The sequence below is a fragment of the Lutjanus erythropterus genome, chromosome 19, assembly GCF_056507025.1.
Source record: "Lutjanus erythropterus isolate fLutEry1 chromosome 19, fLutEry1.hap2, whole genome shotgun sequence".
In the NCBI taxonomy this organism is placed as follows: Eukaryota; Metazoa; Chordata; class Actinopteri; order Lutjaniformes; family Lutjanidae; genus Lutjanus; species Lutjanus erythropterus.
Window position 1 is genome coordinate 5907120 of NC_139335.1, and position 19372 is coordinate 5926491.

A 19372-nucleotide genomic window follows, 5' to 3' on the forward strand; every position below is an offset into this window, starting at 1 on the left:
ATCTTTCGCGGATGTGGGGTTCCCTTCTACAAACGACTAGGCGGGGCAAGCGGAGTCTAACATTTCACAGATCTCCAAAACATGCGCACTACCCTCGCTCTATCTCTGAGCACCACTATCACTGAGCAGAGTTTTGTACAGATTTATGAAGTCTACGTACCTTGCGCGTACACGCTGTGACTCGTGCATATAAATTGCCGTGCTGTGAGCTCAGCTCGCCCCCTCGAACATGTTTACGGGTTATCCACGATGGAGAACCCAATTAAAGTGCGGCTTAACGTTAGCTGCAAAGTAACGTTAAATTAACCGAAATGGGTGAAGACGCCTCTATTTTATGACGCTAGCAGCTAAAGTAAAGGTAAGTAACCATTAGCTTGTCATCTTAAAAACGTGATAACAGCCTGAATGAGATCGTGTCTAGAAGAGAACCCTTGATTTACAAATCTCTCGTGAGATTTGTACGCGGTGTTTCCATATTCTGGATGTTGTACGACCTTATTATTTTTAATAACGTGACACCACTGTGGTTAAAACCGAAGTTAGTTTATAGGCTAAAGAAAAGCCTGATCAGAGTAAGGGAAATATCATAAATTTGTTTAAAATAAACACTCTCGCGGGATCTCTCGCGGGTTTGGGGTTCTCTTCTAGATAAGACTCAAGCTAGCAACTCAGCTAACATGCTGACGATTACACTTGAACATGATATAAGAAATATTTGGCTGTTCGTTTTGTTTGTGTAATGATCTAGTTATTTTTTAGCTAATAGTCAAGTGAAAGGCTACGTGTGTAACATCAGACAGAAAGATTAACCATATCATTTAGTTGCAGGATTCAGTGAAACGTTAATCTAGTCTCATTTGAAAGCTGTTAATGTGTCTGTTTTGACTTCAACTTGTGTGTCCTGCGTCATGATGAACCTCCTTACAACGCTGTATAATATGGCGGTGACAGCCAGAACCCCAAACATCTTCTCACTTTTGGACGCGTGTCTGTTTTGAACACTATCAAAGCAGCTTATTGGCCAGACAAACGTGGAGGGCCAAGTGGCTAAAACTGTCACACTCAAGTGCTATTAGCCCCAGAAATAGGACAGGACAAAAGGCAACCAACCACACAAGTTGCAAAACAGGAAAGTTAAACAAATGACTGTTACTTCCTTTTCCACAGTGCACATATTCAGCCATAAGTTCAGCCTTATGGAGTTTTGTTGGAAAAACCTCATCAGATTCCTCATTATTCCAGTTGAAAAGAGTCATTTTACCAAATCCTGTAACAGCTGAAGACAATCATGGTCGTATATTCTGTAGGGCCAATCAAACTGGATATTTGCGACCTTGCCGATACCAAAATTAGGGAGAAAATGTATTTATTTTTGCTAAATTCTAATTTAGTACATGGCTACTTACTTAAAAAAACAACAACAATTTGGCACAAAATATTAATTTAAAAGTGATTTTACTGATCCAAAGCTTATGTTATTACTTCTCCAGAAAGTATGATCAGATTTGTGTCCATAACAAGGACTATTTTTTGTAGCCGCTGTCTACCTTACAGAAATAACAGACTTAAGATTATGTAATTGACCAATCAGAATCAAGTATTTAACAAAGCCGTTTAATAAAATTTCCTTACGACTCTAATCACTTACTTAAAGTCACGACTCCCCTCAGAACGCTTTATAACCAGCCTTAATTTTTGTTCTGTTTCACTATTGGCTGATTAAATTATATTTATCTGCTTCTACTCACCACTCTCTGAGTGAGGAGTGGGCCTCATTGGTTCTCTGGTGACATGCACATCATAGATAAGTTATCATAATGTTTCAACGACTGTGTCATAACAACCCCACCTAGACTTAACCCAGCTCTGGTCTGACTTAATAACACAGTAACAATCAGGTGGTGCATTTTGGAGATGAACTTTTTTTTTTTTCCTGAAGGACAATATTATTAATTGTGGTCATTTTATTTGTTGGATAACATTTTTAACACAATTTCTGTTGCCATGGTGATACTAACTTGGAGCATGTCAGGAGTGGCCGTCACACAATCGGCACTGTGACATAACAGGACGTTAACCTGACCACAGACTAGGTACTGATCCTGCAGGACTCCAGCACTCCTCTTCAAGTTGTTTTACATAATGAGGAGACAAAGACATCTGACTCCAACCGGATCAGAAAACTCCTCTGTGAAGTTTAGGTACAGAACATTGTGTTCTCTGTGTGACGTGTTCTTCTGTTTGGTCTGACAGGTGGGCAAGATGGGGGAGCGGACCGTCACTGGCCCCGTGGCTGCGATCTCTCCAGTGCAGCAGATGCTAGCCTCTGGCACCGGAGCCCTGCTTACATCTATTTTTGGTGAGATCATGGAAACAAAGACTAGAAAAAAGTTATTTTACTTTCTAATGGTGTTTTCCTACAATGTTTTGTTTTGTGCAAACACTTGGTTTATTGTCACTAAAGTCACTGGGCTGCAAGTTATTAGGTCCACCTAAATAAAACTAATGCGGTCTAATACAGCTGTTCTGCATTATATGCTACCTTGAAGGTTATAATGTTCAGTTTTTATTGAAATTTATTTAAAACTCACCAAATGCTAACTAACTTTTGACACTATTTTGATAAGTGATTAATCTGTCAAATAATTTTTCATGCAAAAATGGCAGAAAATGCTGGTTTAAAATCCTCAGATATGAAGATTTTCTGTTTTTCTCAGTTTATTATCACAATAAACTGAATCTTTGGGACATGGACCGACAAATAATACATTGAGTGACATCACCTTGGACTTGAAGTGATTGGGAGGGACATTTTTCTCAATTTTCTGATATTTTATAGATGTTGCAGCCCTAGATTAAACATGACAATTAACTTATACAATACAACTGCTATTACATTAATGTTGAATGCTGATATAGTTAGAGCTGCAACCATTAATCAATTATTAAATTAATCACTAACTATTTTGACAATCGATTAATCGGTTTCAGACATTTTTTATTTAAAAAAGAGTCAAAATTTTCTGATTTCTGCTTCTTTAATGTGAATAGCTTCTGGTTTCAGGAAACCGAATATCTTTGGGGTGCATACAAAACAAGACATTTGAGGACGTCGTCTTGGACTTTTGGGAAACACTGATCAACATTTTCTGACATTTTATGGACCAAGAAACTAAACAATTAATCACAAAAATGAATGACAGATTAATTGATAATGAAAATAATCATTAGCTGCAGCCCTACAAAAACTGGGTTTTATAAAATATTGCACCTCTCGTGAGCCATTTGAAAATTGCAGTAGACCAAATTGCGATTTTGATCAAATTGTTCAGTCCTAGTGCATTTCATTATTATAACTGAATCTGTCGTTTGATTTGTTTGTAGTCACACCGCTGGACGTTGTGAAGATCAGGCTGCAGGCTCAGCAAACACCCTTCCACCAAGGTAGGACAAGGAGCTCGTCTTCTTCTGTGGTTTTAAATCATACACTGACTTTGCTTTTAACAGCTGCTTGTGGATGCCATGCTTTTCTAACCCCACTGCACCTGTCCTTTGTGTCTCCTCTGTGTCTTTCACACTGTGTTTTTTGTCCCCCCCCCCCTCTCTCTCTCTCTCAATCTGTCCTGCCTTTTGCTTTCATTTCATAGCTTTAGCTTGTGAACCAGCTCCCTGGGGTGGCGTCATCCGCCCTTCCAAGTGTGAGTATCTGACCCGCCATTGCTGCACGCTGAAACTTGTCTGCTGGTTTAAACCAAACACGGTGATCCAGCATGACTTTCCGTATGTGGCTACACGCTCAACTAACAAACTGCTCTCGCCAATGAAAACAAACAAAAGCAAACAGATCCACGTGTTTTCTGTCAGCTTAGATGTGCATGTTTTTGTTTGGCCTTCAGTCGTATTTGTCCATTAATGTTCAGTATGAAGGTCTCTAGTTTAGTACTTCAGTTTCTACTCCAGCCACACCTAATTAATTAAATTTTAACCTTTCTTCCTGGAACATTTTCTGTCCCTGGTAAATGTTTTGTTTTCTGCAGTATTTCTGCAGTGTAACATCAGGTTGTGAAATTATGCTTTTTTTAGAATTTCTTTGACCTTTGTCAATCATCCAGCCCTAAATAAACAGGTAAAGTAAGCAGTGAGGAGGACGAGCCCCGATGTTATCCTCTGAGTGACTCTGGGGTCATTGCCATCGCTTGTATTATTAATCACCTTTCTCGCCTCTTCCAAGGATTGTTAAACTTAGTTTAGGACACGTGAAAACTTCATACTAATAATTGATACTTGCTTAACCAGGATGATGTTTTTAGATAAATAAGGGTTCACCTAAAAATCACATATGCATATTTTCCCTCTTACCTGTAGAGCTGTTTATCCAACTGTGACTTTTGGAGATATCGGCCTGAGTATTTTTATGTTGATTCCTGTGTGAAACTTATCAGTGTCACTTGTCACAACCTTTTTTTTTTTATCGCTTTGTTTTATCTTGGTATAAAATTTAAATCCCTATGGATACTTTGTCACTAGAGCGTACTGTGTACACTGTGCATGCCACACATTTTCTCTAGCCTTTGCCACCTTTATCTCAAAAACAAGATTGTGACTGTGTGCACTGCAAGCCAGAGGAACAAGAGTGTTTTTGAATTTGGGGTGAACTGTCCCGTTAAGGTTCATACAGTTATTGTTTGGTTTATAACTCTGACCGCTGGTTGTTCTGTGTCTCACAGGGAAGTGTTTCCTTTACTGTAACGGACTGATGGATCACATTTATGTGTGTCAGAATGGAACCAGTTGCACCAGCTGGTACAAAGCACCAACACATTTCAGTGGGACAGTGGTGAGTACAAATACACAAGCAGGTTTATCTTTGCTGCAGAATGAATCAGAATGAGTCAAATATGTTTGTTTGTGCCGTAGGACGCTTTTGTGAAAATCAGTCGACACGAAGGACTCAGGTCTTTGTGGAGCGGGCTGCCACCAACACTGTGAGTCTAAACTCTATTCAAGAAAATGTTTGAAATACAAAGAGGGTGTCAGAAAATATCAATACACTTGAGTATCGTGATATTATGTTTTGTTTTGTTTTTTAAAGAAATAAACATTTTTTTAAACTCGGATTTGATGCATATGGTGGTGTGTTCTTTATCCTATGATTTAAAAAATACCAATATAGTGCCTTGCTTACAGTATCGCATTATATTGCAGTATATTGAATTGTAACCCTTGTATCATGATACATATTGTTATTGACAGATTTTTGCCAATACACAGCCTTAAGTACAAATATTAATGGCGAGGTAGACATTGATCTTCAATTCAAAACAGCACTGATGTTGGCAGCTATCAGCTGTTTTATTGTGATATTTAGTATTTACAATAAAACGTGTTTCCTCCTCTTCAGAAAATCCAACCTGTAACAGTCTATTTAGGCTTTAAAACAGGAGCACCCACCTCAACCAGGCAATCTAATCGAGACCTTAAAATGGAAAATCAGATTGCATTGTGGATTTTGAAGAATTGTAACACCCCTAGTATTGATATAACGCACAGTATAAAGTTTTGCCCTGAACTTACTCATTTGAAGCCTTTTGTTTATTCAGGGTCATGGCTGTACCTGCCACCGTCATCTACTTCACCTGCTATGACCAGCTGCGGGACTTCCTGAAATACGGTCTTGGTTTCCAGGGCAACCACATCCCTCTTGTTGCCGGGGGTCTGGCCAGATGTAAGTCCATTAAAGCACAAGCACATCCTAACTGTATGATGTTAATGAGTTTCTGACTTATAACGTGTGTGTGTGTGTGTGTGTCTGTGTGTGTCTGTGTGTGTCTGTGTGTGTCTGTGTGTGTCTGTGTTGCAGTGGGGGCTGTGACAGTGATCAGCCCTCTGGAGCTGGTCAGGACTAAGATGCAGTCCCGTCGGCTGCCCTACAGCGAGCTGCGGGAGTGTATCCGCTCTGCCGTGGCTCAGGACGGCCTGCTGTCGCTGTGGAGGGGCTGGGGGCCCACTGTGCTCAGAGACGTACCCTTCTCTGGTGAGAGCAGCACCACAGAATACAAAAAAATCTGATTTTTAGAAGGGTTGTTACACAGATTACATGTGCAAAATCTGTCAAACCTCCATCTTCTGGCAAGGGACCCACAGAATCCTAAAAGCATTAAAAAAATGACCTTAAAAATCTGAAATTAAGTCCTTAAACGTATAGCATTTCATTTACTTGTTTTACTTGGTTTTCAAGGGTTTAAAATCCAATGCAAAGTCTATTTTTGAAGGATTCTGAGCACACAGATGGACAGAGAAGCAGTGCCTGATGCCTTCAGAGTCCTTTGAGAATTTTCCTCAAGGGACTCCACCGTTATGCACTTCAAAAACATTAACATGTATGGAAGAGCAATAGGAAATTTGATAGTAAACTAAAAATAAGCCTAAGAATCCTGCAGTGTGGAGAGGAGAAACAAATGAACCGTCCCTGTTTGTGTGTGTGTGTTTGCAGCTTTGTACTGGTTTAATTATGAACTGGTGAAGGCCCAGCTATGTGAACAGACCGGAACAACACAGGCCAACTTCTCCATCAGCTTCAGCGCAGGAGCCGTCTCTGGAGCTGTAAGTATATAAGATAAAATAAGATAATTTTGCGTCTGTACAATCCAATCCAGTTGGTGTTTGCTTTTGACCCGTGGCCCACAGTTTGGTGTCAGTTTTGGCCCTGTGTGAGAAGTTGTTTTGGCACCACTGGTCAATGGGAAAATGAATAGGACTTTGACTTCTGAAACTAGGGCTGCCCAACATATCTCACTTGCCAACTCTGTTATTCTCTGGTAAAACAGACTGTAACAGTAATAAAAGTTTTGATTAGCATTTATCAATATATGTTGATATGATCAGACGCATTTCTTGCTTGAACCCAAAGTGAGGATGAATAAAATAAAATGGAACAAAATGTTTCCTTTGATTAGCTAACTACAGTTACCTCTATTGTATAATACTGTCACAATAACAGTCTGATAACAAGGTTTCAGGTGTGAGCAGTGAATGCATCGTCAGGGACCTGTTTAGAGAATCAGGCCAGTGACTGACCCACATTCACAGTGTCAGGTTTCTTGTGCAATAATTAAGCAACTGCCCACCTGAAATAAATGATAATCCTTCATGCACAGATAATATCTAACGGATTAAAGTGTAACCATTGGCTGCACCTTTGTGTCGTCCAGTAAATGACTGTTGTTGTCTGCCATTGTGTCTAGATTGCTGCAATCCTGACGCTGCCTTTTGATGTGGTGAAAACACGGAGGCAGATCCAGCTGGGAGAAATGGATACTCTGGGAGGTCTGTGCACATTGTAATGTTAACGTGTTGAAATGTGTTTACTGAGGTGTGTAGCAAGAGATTGACTTATTCTCATTCCTCCTAGTTTCCTTAAAGAAAACCACGTCCACATGGCATATAATGAAGGAAATATGGGGCGAGTTGGGCTACAGAGGTCTTTTTGCAGGTAAACACTCATTCTGTCTTATGTTAAAGGGATAGTTCGGCTTATTTGTAGTGTGGTTGTATGAGGTATCTATCCATAGTCAGTGTATTACCTACAGGCATGGAAGAGAAGCAATGCACAAAAAAGCTAAAAAGCTATTTTAGCCACCTAAAAATCAATATCAGTTTAAGTGTATGCTATATTTAGAAGATTTTCCCCTCTTTACCTTTCCACCAGACGGTCTTTTGTGATGGGAAACTGCCATTGTATTAGCCAAATATTGCTCTCTCCAAAGCAACCAAACTCAGTTGGTAAAATCAGCAGTTTTACCTCACAGAACACAGGAGCTGCTGGTCTACCACTGCCTCGATCAGTTTGTTTGTGTTATTGTGTGACTTTGGTGAATCTGAACTAACCTTTTAAAACATCAAAGTCACACAATAACACAAACAAACTAACCGATCGAGGCATCAATAGACCAGCAACTCCTGTGTTCTGCGAGGTAAAATTGCACTGGAGTTTGGTTGCTTTGGATAGAGTGATATTTGGCTCATATAAAAACAAAAGGCTGTCTGATGGCAGCCTTTTGTGAAGAGGACAAAATCTTCTAAAAATAGTGTACACTTAAATTGATATTGATGTTTTTTCAGGTTGCCTTGTCCGCACCAGTACATTGCTTTACTTCGTACACCGGAGCTGCTGCTGCTTCTCCAAACAGGAAGTGTGCCAACTGCAATCTAATCTTGGCAATACACTGACTATGAGAAATTATCTCATACAACCCCACTTCAGAAAACCAAAACTATACATTTAAGTAAAAAAAATACTACATTTTCTTTCCTCAGACCTGAAAACATTTGTATTTTCCTCAGGTTTCATGCCCAGGGTGATCAAAGTGGCCCCAGCCTGCGCTGTGATGATAAGCACCTACGAGTTTGGAAAGGCCTTCTTCCAAAAAATGAACCTTGACCGACAATGACTGCTGGTGCTGACTGTTCCTCGCTCACAGCAGCACCTGCAGACATCATTACCCAGACAGTCGGGACAAAGTCTCCTCAAACCACGTCTGGATTTGGTTTTATGCGAACACAAAAGAAGAGGAATTTCCCAACATGTCCAGGTTGCCTCTCCCACCAAATCTGCTGTCTTGACATTTTAAACACAGACTGTGATAAGACTTCAGACACACCTACATCCTCGAACTTAAAAACTAGCTTGAACAGCGAACCTGAGAGATGCTCTTGGAACACAGACTTTATGTGTGTTGTTTATTTGAATAAACATTTTCCAGGTATCTTAAAGGAGGACGTCTGTTCAATTCTTAAGGGAAATTACTTGTACCAAATAACACTGACGTGGATTGCACCTCTGTGCATGTTGTCCTTGATGAAAACACTGAACCCACTCATCCACTGTACAGGACAGTGGTTCAAGATAAAATGCTCAGTGGGAACATTCAAACCCTCTTAAGAACTGCAACTGCAACAGTACCTTCACATGAACCAGAGGAAAATGTTCTCTTTGCTTGAGACTAACTGCATGGTGTATCCAGCTTTATTCAGTGTAGATAAGCTGGTCCACTCTGCATTTATTGGTAAAGCATGGCATCTGAGTAGATGACTGACAAATCTGTTTTGTTTAATAGATAGATTTGATCATTTGTAGCACTTTAAATTTGCAAGATGAGCGCTGTGAAATGAAATCATAGAAATAACTACAGATGTTTATGTTTGTTGAAAGTATGTTCATAGTATACAAAGCACAAGGCCTGGTGAAGTGAGGCTTATTGGAAGATCAGTTTTCATTGTTGCATGTGATGTATGCTATAATTATATTGCAAAAAATCATGAACATTTCAACAGAATTTTCTGTGAAAACCACTGTAGCCATCTTCCCAGAAGCCACACAGACTTTATTAAAATCTTGCCAAAATTTTAAAGGAAAACACAAAAGACTTTCAAAATGTTCCCCTTGTGGCATTCATGTGATCATATTATGTGAATTTCTAGCCTACGGTAAACATGACATCGAAACTTGTTAGATCACTGGATCATAAAACAAAATATTGTTGCCTTATTTGAAAGGTGTAAATGTGTCATTTTGTTTTGTTTTTTAATGAATAATGGTAATAAATGTTAAGATGGCTTGATTTTTACGCTGTGTGTGATTTATTCCCTAACAACTTTTTAAATGACCACCATTCTTTAAAAGAACAGAAAAGTGTATGTGTCAGTGATCAGTGAGAGGGGGTATTAAATATAGGAATGAACAACATAAATAGAAAATTGTATTGTAAATTTTCTTAATTTGCACACGCTAGTTCAAAGACAGTTTTATCCTCTGTCTGAATTGATTCATACTGCACTAAAATCCATATTATTTTTATTTGTCACAAATACAACTAAATGATGCAAAACAGTTTCAAGACTAAACACAAAGTCACTGAAGGAGGACAGAAATATTTCCAAAAAATATATTAATATATATTATAAGCATTAGTGAACAAAGCCAAATTGCGATATCCTTTTATACTGTCTAAAATAAACAAAAAAAAATGAAAACAATGCTCAATACCTCTTTTTATACTATGGCAACAAAGGATAAAAGTCCTAAACACACAAAATGGGATTTATTATTTTATTTTTTATTTTCTTTAAGTTGACCACTTGCACACAGCGCTGGTTAAAAAACAAAAATAGAACTGGAATATGATCGATATATTTCATGAAATTAATGCATTTACGTTTACATTATGAAACCAAACAGCGGCATCTAGTGGCTCCTGTGTACATCTACAGGGTGAAATCTCGGGGGCGGGACCTCTCTGACGATAGCCACGCTAGATCCCGCGATAATTTGATTTGTATATAGAGGCAGCGTTCCATTCAGTTGGCCTCTTTGAATCGGATTGGAGACAAAATGGTGAGTGAGCTCTCCATGTAGCCGATATTGTGGACATGAATCTGTTTGTCATCTGCGGCATCCTACGTGTTTTACTAAACACAGACACACTAATCATTCTTATAGAAAGTTTAACTTATTACCGAGAGAGATTTCTGTGTTTTTCAGTCCAGTATTTCAACTTTTCGTGATGCACGTATAATCATACCGGCGACTCAGGATCCAAAATGGAAGCACGGCACAGGCCGCTACTAGTCATTTCTAATGTTGTTATTTTAAGACTCTTGGTATATTACTTAATTAAAGTGATGTACTCTCTCTGGCTACTGAAAATGTAAAGCTGAAGCGATGTGTCACTTTGAAGCGTCAGTTTTTGACAACGTGCAACTGTGCATACCATCTGGTTAGCTAAGTTGGCTAAGCTAACATCGTGGTTAGCTGCATCGCCCTGCAGTTATTCATTAAGAACCTCATCCTGTTTGATACAACAGCACAATAACACGTACAGCCATGTTTATGCTGTACCTGCGATCTTCGGGGTTAAATGTCAGTGTTGGCAGCTTTTTTATCATCGTGGCTAGTTCACCTGCTAACCTCTTCTTTTTCGTCCTCAGTCCCACCGTAAGTTTTCGGCTCCGCGCCACGGATCCCTGGGCTTCTTGCCCCGCAAGAGGAGCCGTCGTCACCGGGGTAAGGCCAAGAGCTTCCCTAAGGATGACCCCAGCAAGCCCGTGCATCTGACCGCCTTCTTGGGCTACAAGGCCGGCATGACACACATCGTCCGTGAGGTCGACAGACCAGGCTCAAGTGAGTGCAAAGACTGTTCACTTTGATTATAATTGAGGAACTTGAGTGTCAGTCATATGAATTGGACATTAAAAGTCCAGTGTGTGTGATTTATATGGCTTTATTGGCAAAAATGGAGTAGAATGTTGCAAATTGCAGTGTTAATGTCTAAATTAAGAGATGTCACATTTTATGTAATCTTAGTAATCTAGTGCTTTATAATCACATTGTGTATGCTTAAATATTGACTTCTTTACACTAGAAGTGTAATTGCAATTCCAACAGTACAGGCGGCAGATTCTCTTTGCCTCCCTGCATTTGTCTTTTGAGTGCAAGTCATTTGCCCAAAGAGGGGAAAGAAATGCATAAAAGAATTTTATAGCCTTAAATAGAATTTACTAATTAGATTTTTTTTGGTTGTAATGAAAATCTGGCTATATGAGAAAATTGCATGAGGTACTTTAGTGCTGCATAGATGTCCTGGTCTGAGAATCTTAGTCTTCAGCCTCAAGAAAATATTTATTTGGTATGGACTTCAAATATTACATCAACAGTTTTAATAGGCTTTTTCAGTGAACATGGAAATTGTGATGCAAAATTAGTCATTTCAACTGACACAGTCCCAATTTCAGTCAATTTCAGTAATTTCATTGGTGGGTAATCACTTAAAAATGAGTGATTTTGTATGTTACCTTAGAATGAACTTTTTTTTTATTTTTATGTAGAACATGAAACAAAACCTAGTTTAACATTTTGCAGCCACTGTGGCTTCTCCTTATAAGCATAAGTGTTTGCAATCTCAAAGCTCACTGCTCAATGCCACTAAATCCTACACACTGGTCATAGGTTATAATCCATCAGGTATGGTGTTGTGTCTGTGATGAGACTCTCGACGGGCGGACATAATGGGTTTTTAACCCCTTGCTGAATGTCGAGCACTGAGCGCAGTCTGTACCATCAAGAATGTAACAAGTGCAGTTGAAGTCATGAAGTTTGGAAGCACTCTTGGCTTAAGAGGAACTGTTTTTCTCTTTGCAGAGGTGAACAAGAAGGAAGTGGTTGAGGCTGTGACCATTGTGGAGACTCCCCCCATGATTGTGGTCGGAGTTGTGGGTTACGTCAGCACCCCCCGTGGCCTGCGTTCCTTCAAGACCATCTTCGCCGAGCACGTCAGTGATGAGTGCAAGCGTCGGTTCTACAACAACTGGTGAGATGCTACATAAGATGGTTTATTATATTTCAAAGTAGTCTTTAGTGTTTGAAGCAGTTAGTTGCCCAGTGGAAATGAAACGAGACGTGTATTTTCACTGAGTGAGTCTAACAGTACGGTGGCCTCTGTGGCAGCTCCGCTCAGGTGCCGTGTGCCCTGATGAGCTCCGGGCTCCTCTGGCCAGTGGAAAGTGCTTCTTAGAAACTGTGCCATGAGCCGAAAACTTTACTAGCTGATACAGCCCCTTTATCCACATGGAGGGGAGGGCGTACAGCTATGCACTGTGTTCTTCCGCTGACCCACTGTGGTTATGAAGGACCTGTGCCAACCTGTGTTCTCTCTCCTGCCCCGCTGTGCCCCATCAGGTACAAGTCGAAGAAGAAGGCTTTCACCAAGTACTGCAAGAAATGGCAGGATGAGGAGGGCAAGAAGCAGCTGGAGAAGGACTTTGCTGCCATGAAGAAGTACTGCCAGGTCGTCCGCATCATTGCCCACACACAGGTGAGTTAACTTTCCAATGAGATTAGTTGCTGCGTCTGTCAGTGATGAGACCACGGATCTTGCGTCAGGCATGGCGCCCGACTCGCATGAGGACACCATCCATGCTGCCTTCCTTCTGAGACTACCCAGCTAAAATTTTCACAGTTCCTTTTTAAAGAGGTTGTGTATATTTCTCTGTTCTGACCTGTATTTAATTTGCCTGCAGATGCGTCTGCTGCCCCTGAGGCAGAAGAAGTCTCACCTTATGGAGGTGCAGCTGAACGGAGGCACCATCTCTGACAAGGTGGACTGGGCCCGTGAGAAGCTGGAGCAGGCCGTGCCCGTCAACACTGTCTTCACTCAGGATGAGATGATCGACGTCATTGGAGTCACAAAGGGTCACGGATACAAGGGTAAGAGAAAATTCCAGGATTCATTAGCTGAGGTAAACTAGTATGGTCTTTCTGCAAGGGCAAGTGTTTAGTCTTGGTGCTAATAAGATGTCCTTCCCTCGTAGGTGTCACCAGCCGTTGGCACACAAAGAAGCTTCCTCGCAAGACCCATCGTGGTCTGCGTAAGGTGGCCTGTATCGGTGCCTGGCATCCTGCCCGTGTGGCCTTCTCTGTGGCCCGTGCTGGTCAGAAGGGTTACCACCACCGCACAGAGATCAACAAGAAGATCTACAAGATCGGCCAGGGCTACCACACCAAGGATGGAAAAGTGGTGAAGAACAACGCCTCCACTGAGTACGATCTGTCCAACAAGAGCATCAACCCTCTGGTAAGTGCTGTTAATGATGGCTGGTGGATGAACAATGAAGTTGTTTTTTTTTTGTTTGTTTTTTTTAATCATCCTACCTGTAAGCAGAAGATTTGACTTTTTTCCCCCCTTTCTCAACAGGGTGGATTTGTCCACTACGGTGAGGTGACCAATGACTTTGTCATGGTGAAGGGCTGTGTTGTAGGAACCAAGAAGAGGGTGCTGACTCTGCGCAAGGTGAGGACAAATGCAGCACAGTTGATCATTTACAGAGTTTGTCTTTTAGAAATGCTTTTACCTGAATACATTCTTGAATGCTCAATTTTCAACCTCATCTGGAGTTTCCATTTCAAATACTTAAGTATAGATAAAACAAATATGTGAAATTGGATTCTAGAATCTCGAGCGAGATTGTCTGGCACTGAAATAAAACTCAACTCTTCCACCTGGTGTCACAATTAAGATTTGAAGTCTTTGATTTGGACTCTTGGACTGGCTCCACCTCCCTACACTTGTATTGAGTCATTTATTTGCCTAAAGAGATAAAATGCACTAAAAGTGAGGAATATAAGTGTTAGAATGTTCAAAGTTTTTGTGAACTGTTTTTCTACAATAGTGTATAATCACCTGCAAATGATCATTTATAACTTGCCTTTGAATGGGCCCTACAGAGGGCAGTGGTTCTCTTCCATGGAAGCTGTCATGTTGCACCACCATCTTTAAATATTAACCCTGAACAGACAACCCAAATACTGACTCTAGATGAGGACTTTTGCAATATGTGTGAATCTCCGAGCTCAGATATACTAAATCCTAAACATTAGTCCTTAAATGCTAAGGCTTGTAGGTATGGTGATCTGCCTGTGATGAGACTCTCGACGGGCGGACATAATGGGTTTTTAACCCCTTGCTGAATGTCGAGCACTGAGCGCAGTCTGTACCATCAAGTAGAATTTAACACGTGCAGTTAGACCTGAAAAGTTTAGATCTCTTTACTTAAACCTCAGTAATTCTTCTGTGGAGGTGAACAGGACATTTCAACTTGCTGTCTTTACTATCTGACAGGATGTATAGTAATGATGCTGCAGAAATGAAACCTCAGATTCTGACATGTGACTTGGAATGTTTTCAGAAATTTTACATGGTCAGGTGTTAAAAAGCAAATTAATCACAATACTTGTACAGTTGCAATGTGTTAACTCTGCACCCAAGCATCATATTGTAGGTGCCTCGAAAGTGCTTCACTACTATGAATTTATTTTTAGACAGTCTTATCAGATGACGCATTTGTATGTCAGATGTGTTATATAGGTGCAATGTCACAGAATTGAAATTGAGGGTAAATGAAAATGTGCTGTGTTCTACTAGGAAGATTAATTTGATCCATTTTGACATTTAACAAACTTTGAACCTCATTGCTTTTTCAGTCTCTGCTGGTGCAGACCAGCCGTCGTGCCTTGGAGAAGATCGACCTCAAGTTCATCGACACCACCTCCAAGTTCGGTCACGGCCGCTTCCAGACCGTGGAGGAGAAGAAGGCGTTCATGGTAAGACTTGGTCCTGAAAGTCAAGCCTCAAGCCTTCTCATAGCACTCGTCTTGATTCGCATGCTTCAGGATTTCCATTTTATTTTGTTATTTTACTGGTTCTCAAATGTAGCACAAGATGAGCTAATGGTTGATGCCTCCAGATGTCAATGTTTGTTCTGCACTGTTCGTAACCTGGTTCAGTCTTCAGTATGAACTCTGGGTTCCATTCCAGTGCCACAGTGAACTCCAGTGAGGCAGGGGAGCAGTGCCTCTTTGTGCTCGCTCCCTGTTCACTCTCTGGGAACACTGGCTGCTCCGGAGTACATGCTGACAGCAGACTTAAGTTATTGGCACACACCTGATCGTCGTGTTTCTCTCTTTGTGCAGGGACCACTCAAAAAGGACCGTATCACCAAGGAGGAGACTGCTTGAAGTTGCTGTCCAGAACCAATGTCTCTGCTGCATTGACTTTCACCATCATAACTGTTCTGCAGAGTTGTTTAATAAAAATGGAAAAATCCAAGATGTCTTTTTCATTTTTTTTAATAAAAGTGAATGTAGAAATGGGACTGACTTCTTGGTCTGTCTAAACTTGTGTACATTACCTGAGTTGGATTGTGGATAATCAGATGTGTAAGGGGGACCACAGAATTAAAAGAATTTGAATATCTTAATAAAGCTTACAGCTTTTTTTGTACTATAAGATTTAGAAAATGTCTTGTTGGACGTGGCAGTTGGTGCTAAATAAAATAAATTTGGACTAAAGAAAACCAAATTGAACTGGGCAAAGATTTCCCTTTAATATTTGAAATCACACATTTTTCTGATTATAAATGAGGGTAAATGGGCAGTTCTCTACAGTTATAAGAGAAAGATCAAAATAAATGCATTTGCAGTTCTCTAGAAAGGGATTTAAATGGACTGAAAAGGTTTCTCACAACATGGAATATGAAAATTACTTGATTTTGTACAGTCATCAGCAAAAACACTGCAGTAAAGTTGTTTTATCCAGTGATGGCAAAAGCACAAGATTTGATTTTGAGGAAAAACTGGCATTAAAATATTGAAGTGATGCTTTACTGGATGATGAAAAACTGACTTCTAATATTAGAGTATCATAACTAAGTGATACGTTCATGTGTACGTATTTTAATGTTGGTCTTTGTGTTAAAAAATGTTATGGATTCAACTTAAAATATTCTGTTAAGGCAGTGGTGAAAACTAACAAGTACAGTTTTGAGGCACTTGAACTTGAGTATTTCCATTTTTAGAGAAACGTTTTTTATACCACTACATTTATGCATTTAAATTACTGCTCATTAAGATTAATAACATACCAAATACAAACAACAAATTAGACTTAATTGATTTTTATTGACTGGGATTTACTTTGAGAGTTTTTAGGGTATATAATTTGTCGCTATTGGGAAGTGAGTGTGGATGAAGTAGTGATATATTAAATTAAAAATCTTTCATGTGTTTGCAGTAGCAATGTATGGTTGTCAACATTTGAGAACGTTTGAGAAATTTAAGTGATCAACACATTGATACATAAACAGTTCTTATCTCAAATGGGCCTTTCTGCAAATTGAGTACTTTTAGTTTGGGAAACCCACTGTTGTGTTGAATAAATTATGGATTTGCCTGCATTTGCAGATCGTTGGAAACATTTGAGATAATATCGGTGAACAACTCAACAAAATATAAAACATGCAACACAGTAATAGAGATCCAAGTTTAGTTTTAGTGAAGTAAAGGTCAGCTTGCTGATTATTTTCCCTATGAAAATTCATTCGACTTTGTGTTTCACTGCACATTTTTCTCCTGACCATCCATGGCCCAAATTCAGTGCTGCATGATGTGAGAACCACTGCAATTAAGTAATTAAAAAAAGACAGTCCTGGTACCTCGGATTTGCTACAGTACTTGAGTAAAACTACTTAATTACTTCCCGCTGCTGCTCTCTGAGCTTGTTAAACGCGATCAGTCCCCGAGTCCAGTCCCTCATCCTGCAGCTGAAAAGGTCGACATCAGCTGTGATGAGAGCAGCCACCTATGCAGAACTGATGGACAGCAGGACTCCCCGTTCAGCTAACATTGCATGTTTTAACCGGCTATATGTGTCCTTGAGCTGTAAGGCTTGTATTCGGCTGACATCAGAACTCTAGCAGTCACAGTACAGTAATTAAGCCCCAACATCATCCATTCTGACTCATCACTGCCAAAACTAAAACCTCCTCTTCAGCAGGTAATGAGGAAGACCCTGAGAGGGCTCTACAGGCCATTTAGACGTCCTGCAAAACACTTCTCTGAGACACCCCTGCATAATATTCAGCACTCTTAGCAGAAATGTGGATTTCCAGTAAGGATTTTCAAGGTCCCACCCACCTCCCATTAACCTGCAGTCGAGGGAGTTGAAGGACAATTGTTCTCCGTTGAGCAGCATTTCAAGAATTTGACATTTTCTCTACCGAAGCAGTTCTAAAGAAGTGAAGAGAAAACTATCCTCTGAAGGACACTTATGATACACCGAGGCCTGCTGTCCACATCGAAGCAGCGGGAGTGGGAAGAAGCAGGGGTGAAGCCCTCTGTCACTGTGGCCAGAGGACAGTCATGGAGATGGCCCCGCTGTTACATAATAACCTCCAGAGGCTGTGACCCCTGCCCCGCTGCAGCACAAGCAGAGCTGCAGTTCAAAGCTCCCACACAGCTCTGCTTTACATAATGCCCTCTCTGCTAAATGTGACAGTTAACAGGCCACAATTATGCCATTATTGCTCCCTCCGTCCCGTTCAGGTGAGCCGAGGTGTCCCAGCAGGCGCTCCCTTTATGACCCCGTGCATCTGCTCAAACAGCAGCACTGTGCACTTTTCATAAAGGCCTGTCCGCACCATTCCACCCTATTAGTTCAGTCCTCCATCATCTCAAACGAGCTCAATGAGCTCTCCTCAGAGTGGGGACGAAGGAGGCCGGGGCGGGACGAAGGGGGGCGAGACTCAGCCTCAGACAAAACGTAAGGGTCTGATCCTTAACAGTGGTAAAATGACATTATTAATAGTTACAGTGTTTATGGAATGTTATAAATGAATGCCAAATATGAAATTATATCAATTAATAGCTGCTATTTGTAAATAACCAACAACCATGGACAGATTATGAGACAAAGAGACCCTGGACACAGACACGTACAAGCTCCCCTTCACTTTGTGGTCATTTTGGGGTCATTTTGCGTCTGTTTGCATCATTTTTTGGTCATTATGCAACACATTGTCGTCGTTTTGCATCATTTTATGGGGGTTTTGTATTAATTTGTGGTCATTTTGCATCTCTTTGTGGTCATTTTATGTTAATTTGTAGTCATTGTCTTAGAATTTTTTAGTCATTTTGCATCACTTCGTGTCTCTGTGTTTGTTTTGTGTCACATGGCTGTTTTGCATCCCTTTGTGTTCATTTTTTTGTCATTTTGCACCACATTATGGTTGTTTTTCATAATTTTGTGGGGGGGTTTTTGTCAATTTGTAGCCATTTTCTGGCCATTTGGTCCATTGCATCTTTTTGCAGTTGTTTAATTAACTTTCCAACAAAGGGCCTGTGGACCGTCACCCAGTAGACCTGTTAAGAAATCCATCCGCAGTACTAATAAGCCAACTACCTATCACTTTCTCACTCTGATCAGGGTGGTCAATCAAATTCCAGGGGGTGTAGTGCCGCCCCTGTGGCCCCGCCCCCGAATAGTTCAGTCCTCCATCATGTCAGATGAGCTCTCCTCAGAGCCAGGGGCCGGTGAAGCCACTATTATCCGTGTCTCTACTTTATGTGACTGCATTTGTGTGTGTGTGTGTGTGTGTGTGTGTGTGTGTGTGTGCGTGTGTGTGTGTGTGTGCGTGCTATCCTGCAGTGGAACCTCCAGTCCAGTCTTGAGGTAGCAGCTGTTGCTAGTGGGACAGCAGCCAGGTAACCAGGGTGCATGCTGGGACAGCAGAGAGAAGGGCCAAGCATTTGATTTATGTGAGTGTGTGAGAGTGTGTGCAGTTGCTTGTACACGAAAGTAGGTGTGTGCATCTGTGTGTCGGTGTGTGTCCTGGCACGGTCGACGGCTGGCTGGCATGGAGTCAGCGGCGGGCCGTCCTGCAGAGTGAGGGAAGTGACTGGGTGTTGCTGCAGCGTGGCGTCTGACAGGAGGACAGACGGTTGGAGGGGACGACCACACACTTAAGACCATTATTACACAGGACG

At 40.9% G+C, this 19372-nt stretch overlaps 2 protein-coding genes and 2 non-coding genes across 5 annotated transcripts; all 4 read left to right on the plus strand.

The window, feature by feature from the left end:
* Nucleotides 1-197: 197 nt before the first annotated feature.
* slc25a39 (solute carrier family 25 member 39) lies at nucleotides 198-9620 on the plus strand. Of its 2 annotated transcripts, XM_084743429.1 has the most exons (12): nucleotides 198-358; nucleotides 2254-2359; nucleotides 3385-3444; nucleotides 3648-3698; nucleotides 4728-4837; nucleotides 4918-4985; nucleotides 5601-5725; nucleotides 5861-6034; nucleotides 6494-6603; nucleotides 7245-7326; nucleotides 7412-7492; nucleotides 8344-9620. In XM_084743429.1, the coding sequence occupies exons 1-12, from the start codon at nucleotides 335-337 to the stop codon at nucleotides 8448-8450; spliced, it is 1098 nt and encodes a 365-aa protein (XP_084599555.1). In that variant the 5' UTR covers nucleotides 198-334; the 3' UTR covers nucleotides 8451-9620. The 2 variants fall into 2 exon arrangements, with proteins under 2 accessions (XP_084599555.1, XP_084599556.1); XM_084743430.1 differs by lacking the exon at nucleotides 3648-3698.
* A 1354-nt stretch (nucleotides 9621-10974) lies between these two features.
* rpl3 (ribosomal protein L3) lies at nucleotides 10975-15659 on the plus strand (the record flags this gene model as incomplete). The annotated part of the gene is made up of 8 exons (XM_084744140.1): nucleotides 10975-11179; nucleotides 12197-12365; nucleotides 12734-12869; nucleotides 13075-13261; nucleotides 13366-13628; nucleotides 13749-13844; nucleotides 15035-15154; nucleotides 15524-15659. Coding segments are annotated over 8 exons (1221 nt in total), but the record flags the coding sequence as incomplete, so codon positions are not given.
* LOC146309150 (small nucleolar RNA U83B) lies at nucleotides 12903-12995 on the plus strand. Its single transcript, XR_014772542.1, has one exon. It is a non-coding gene; the product is annotated as a small nucleolar RNA U83B (small nucleolar RNA).
* Nucleotides 15313-15445, plus strand: LOC146309151 (small nucleolar RNA SNORA54). Its single transcript, XR_014772540.1, has one exon. It is a non-coding gene; the product is annotated as a small nucleolar RNA SNORA54 (small nucleolar RNA).
* Nucleotides 15660-19372: the final 3713 nt, after the last annotated feature.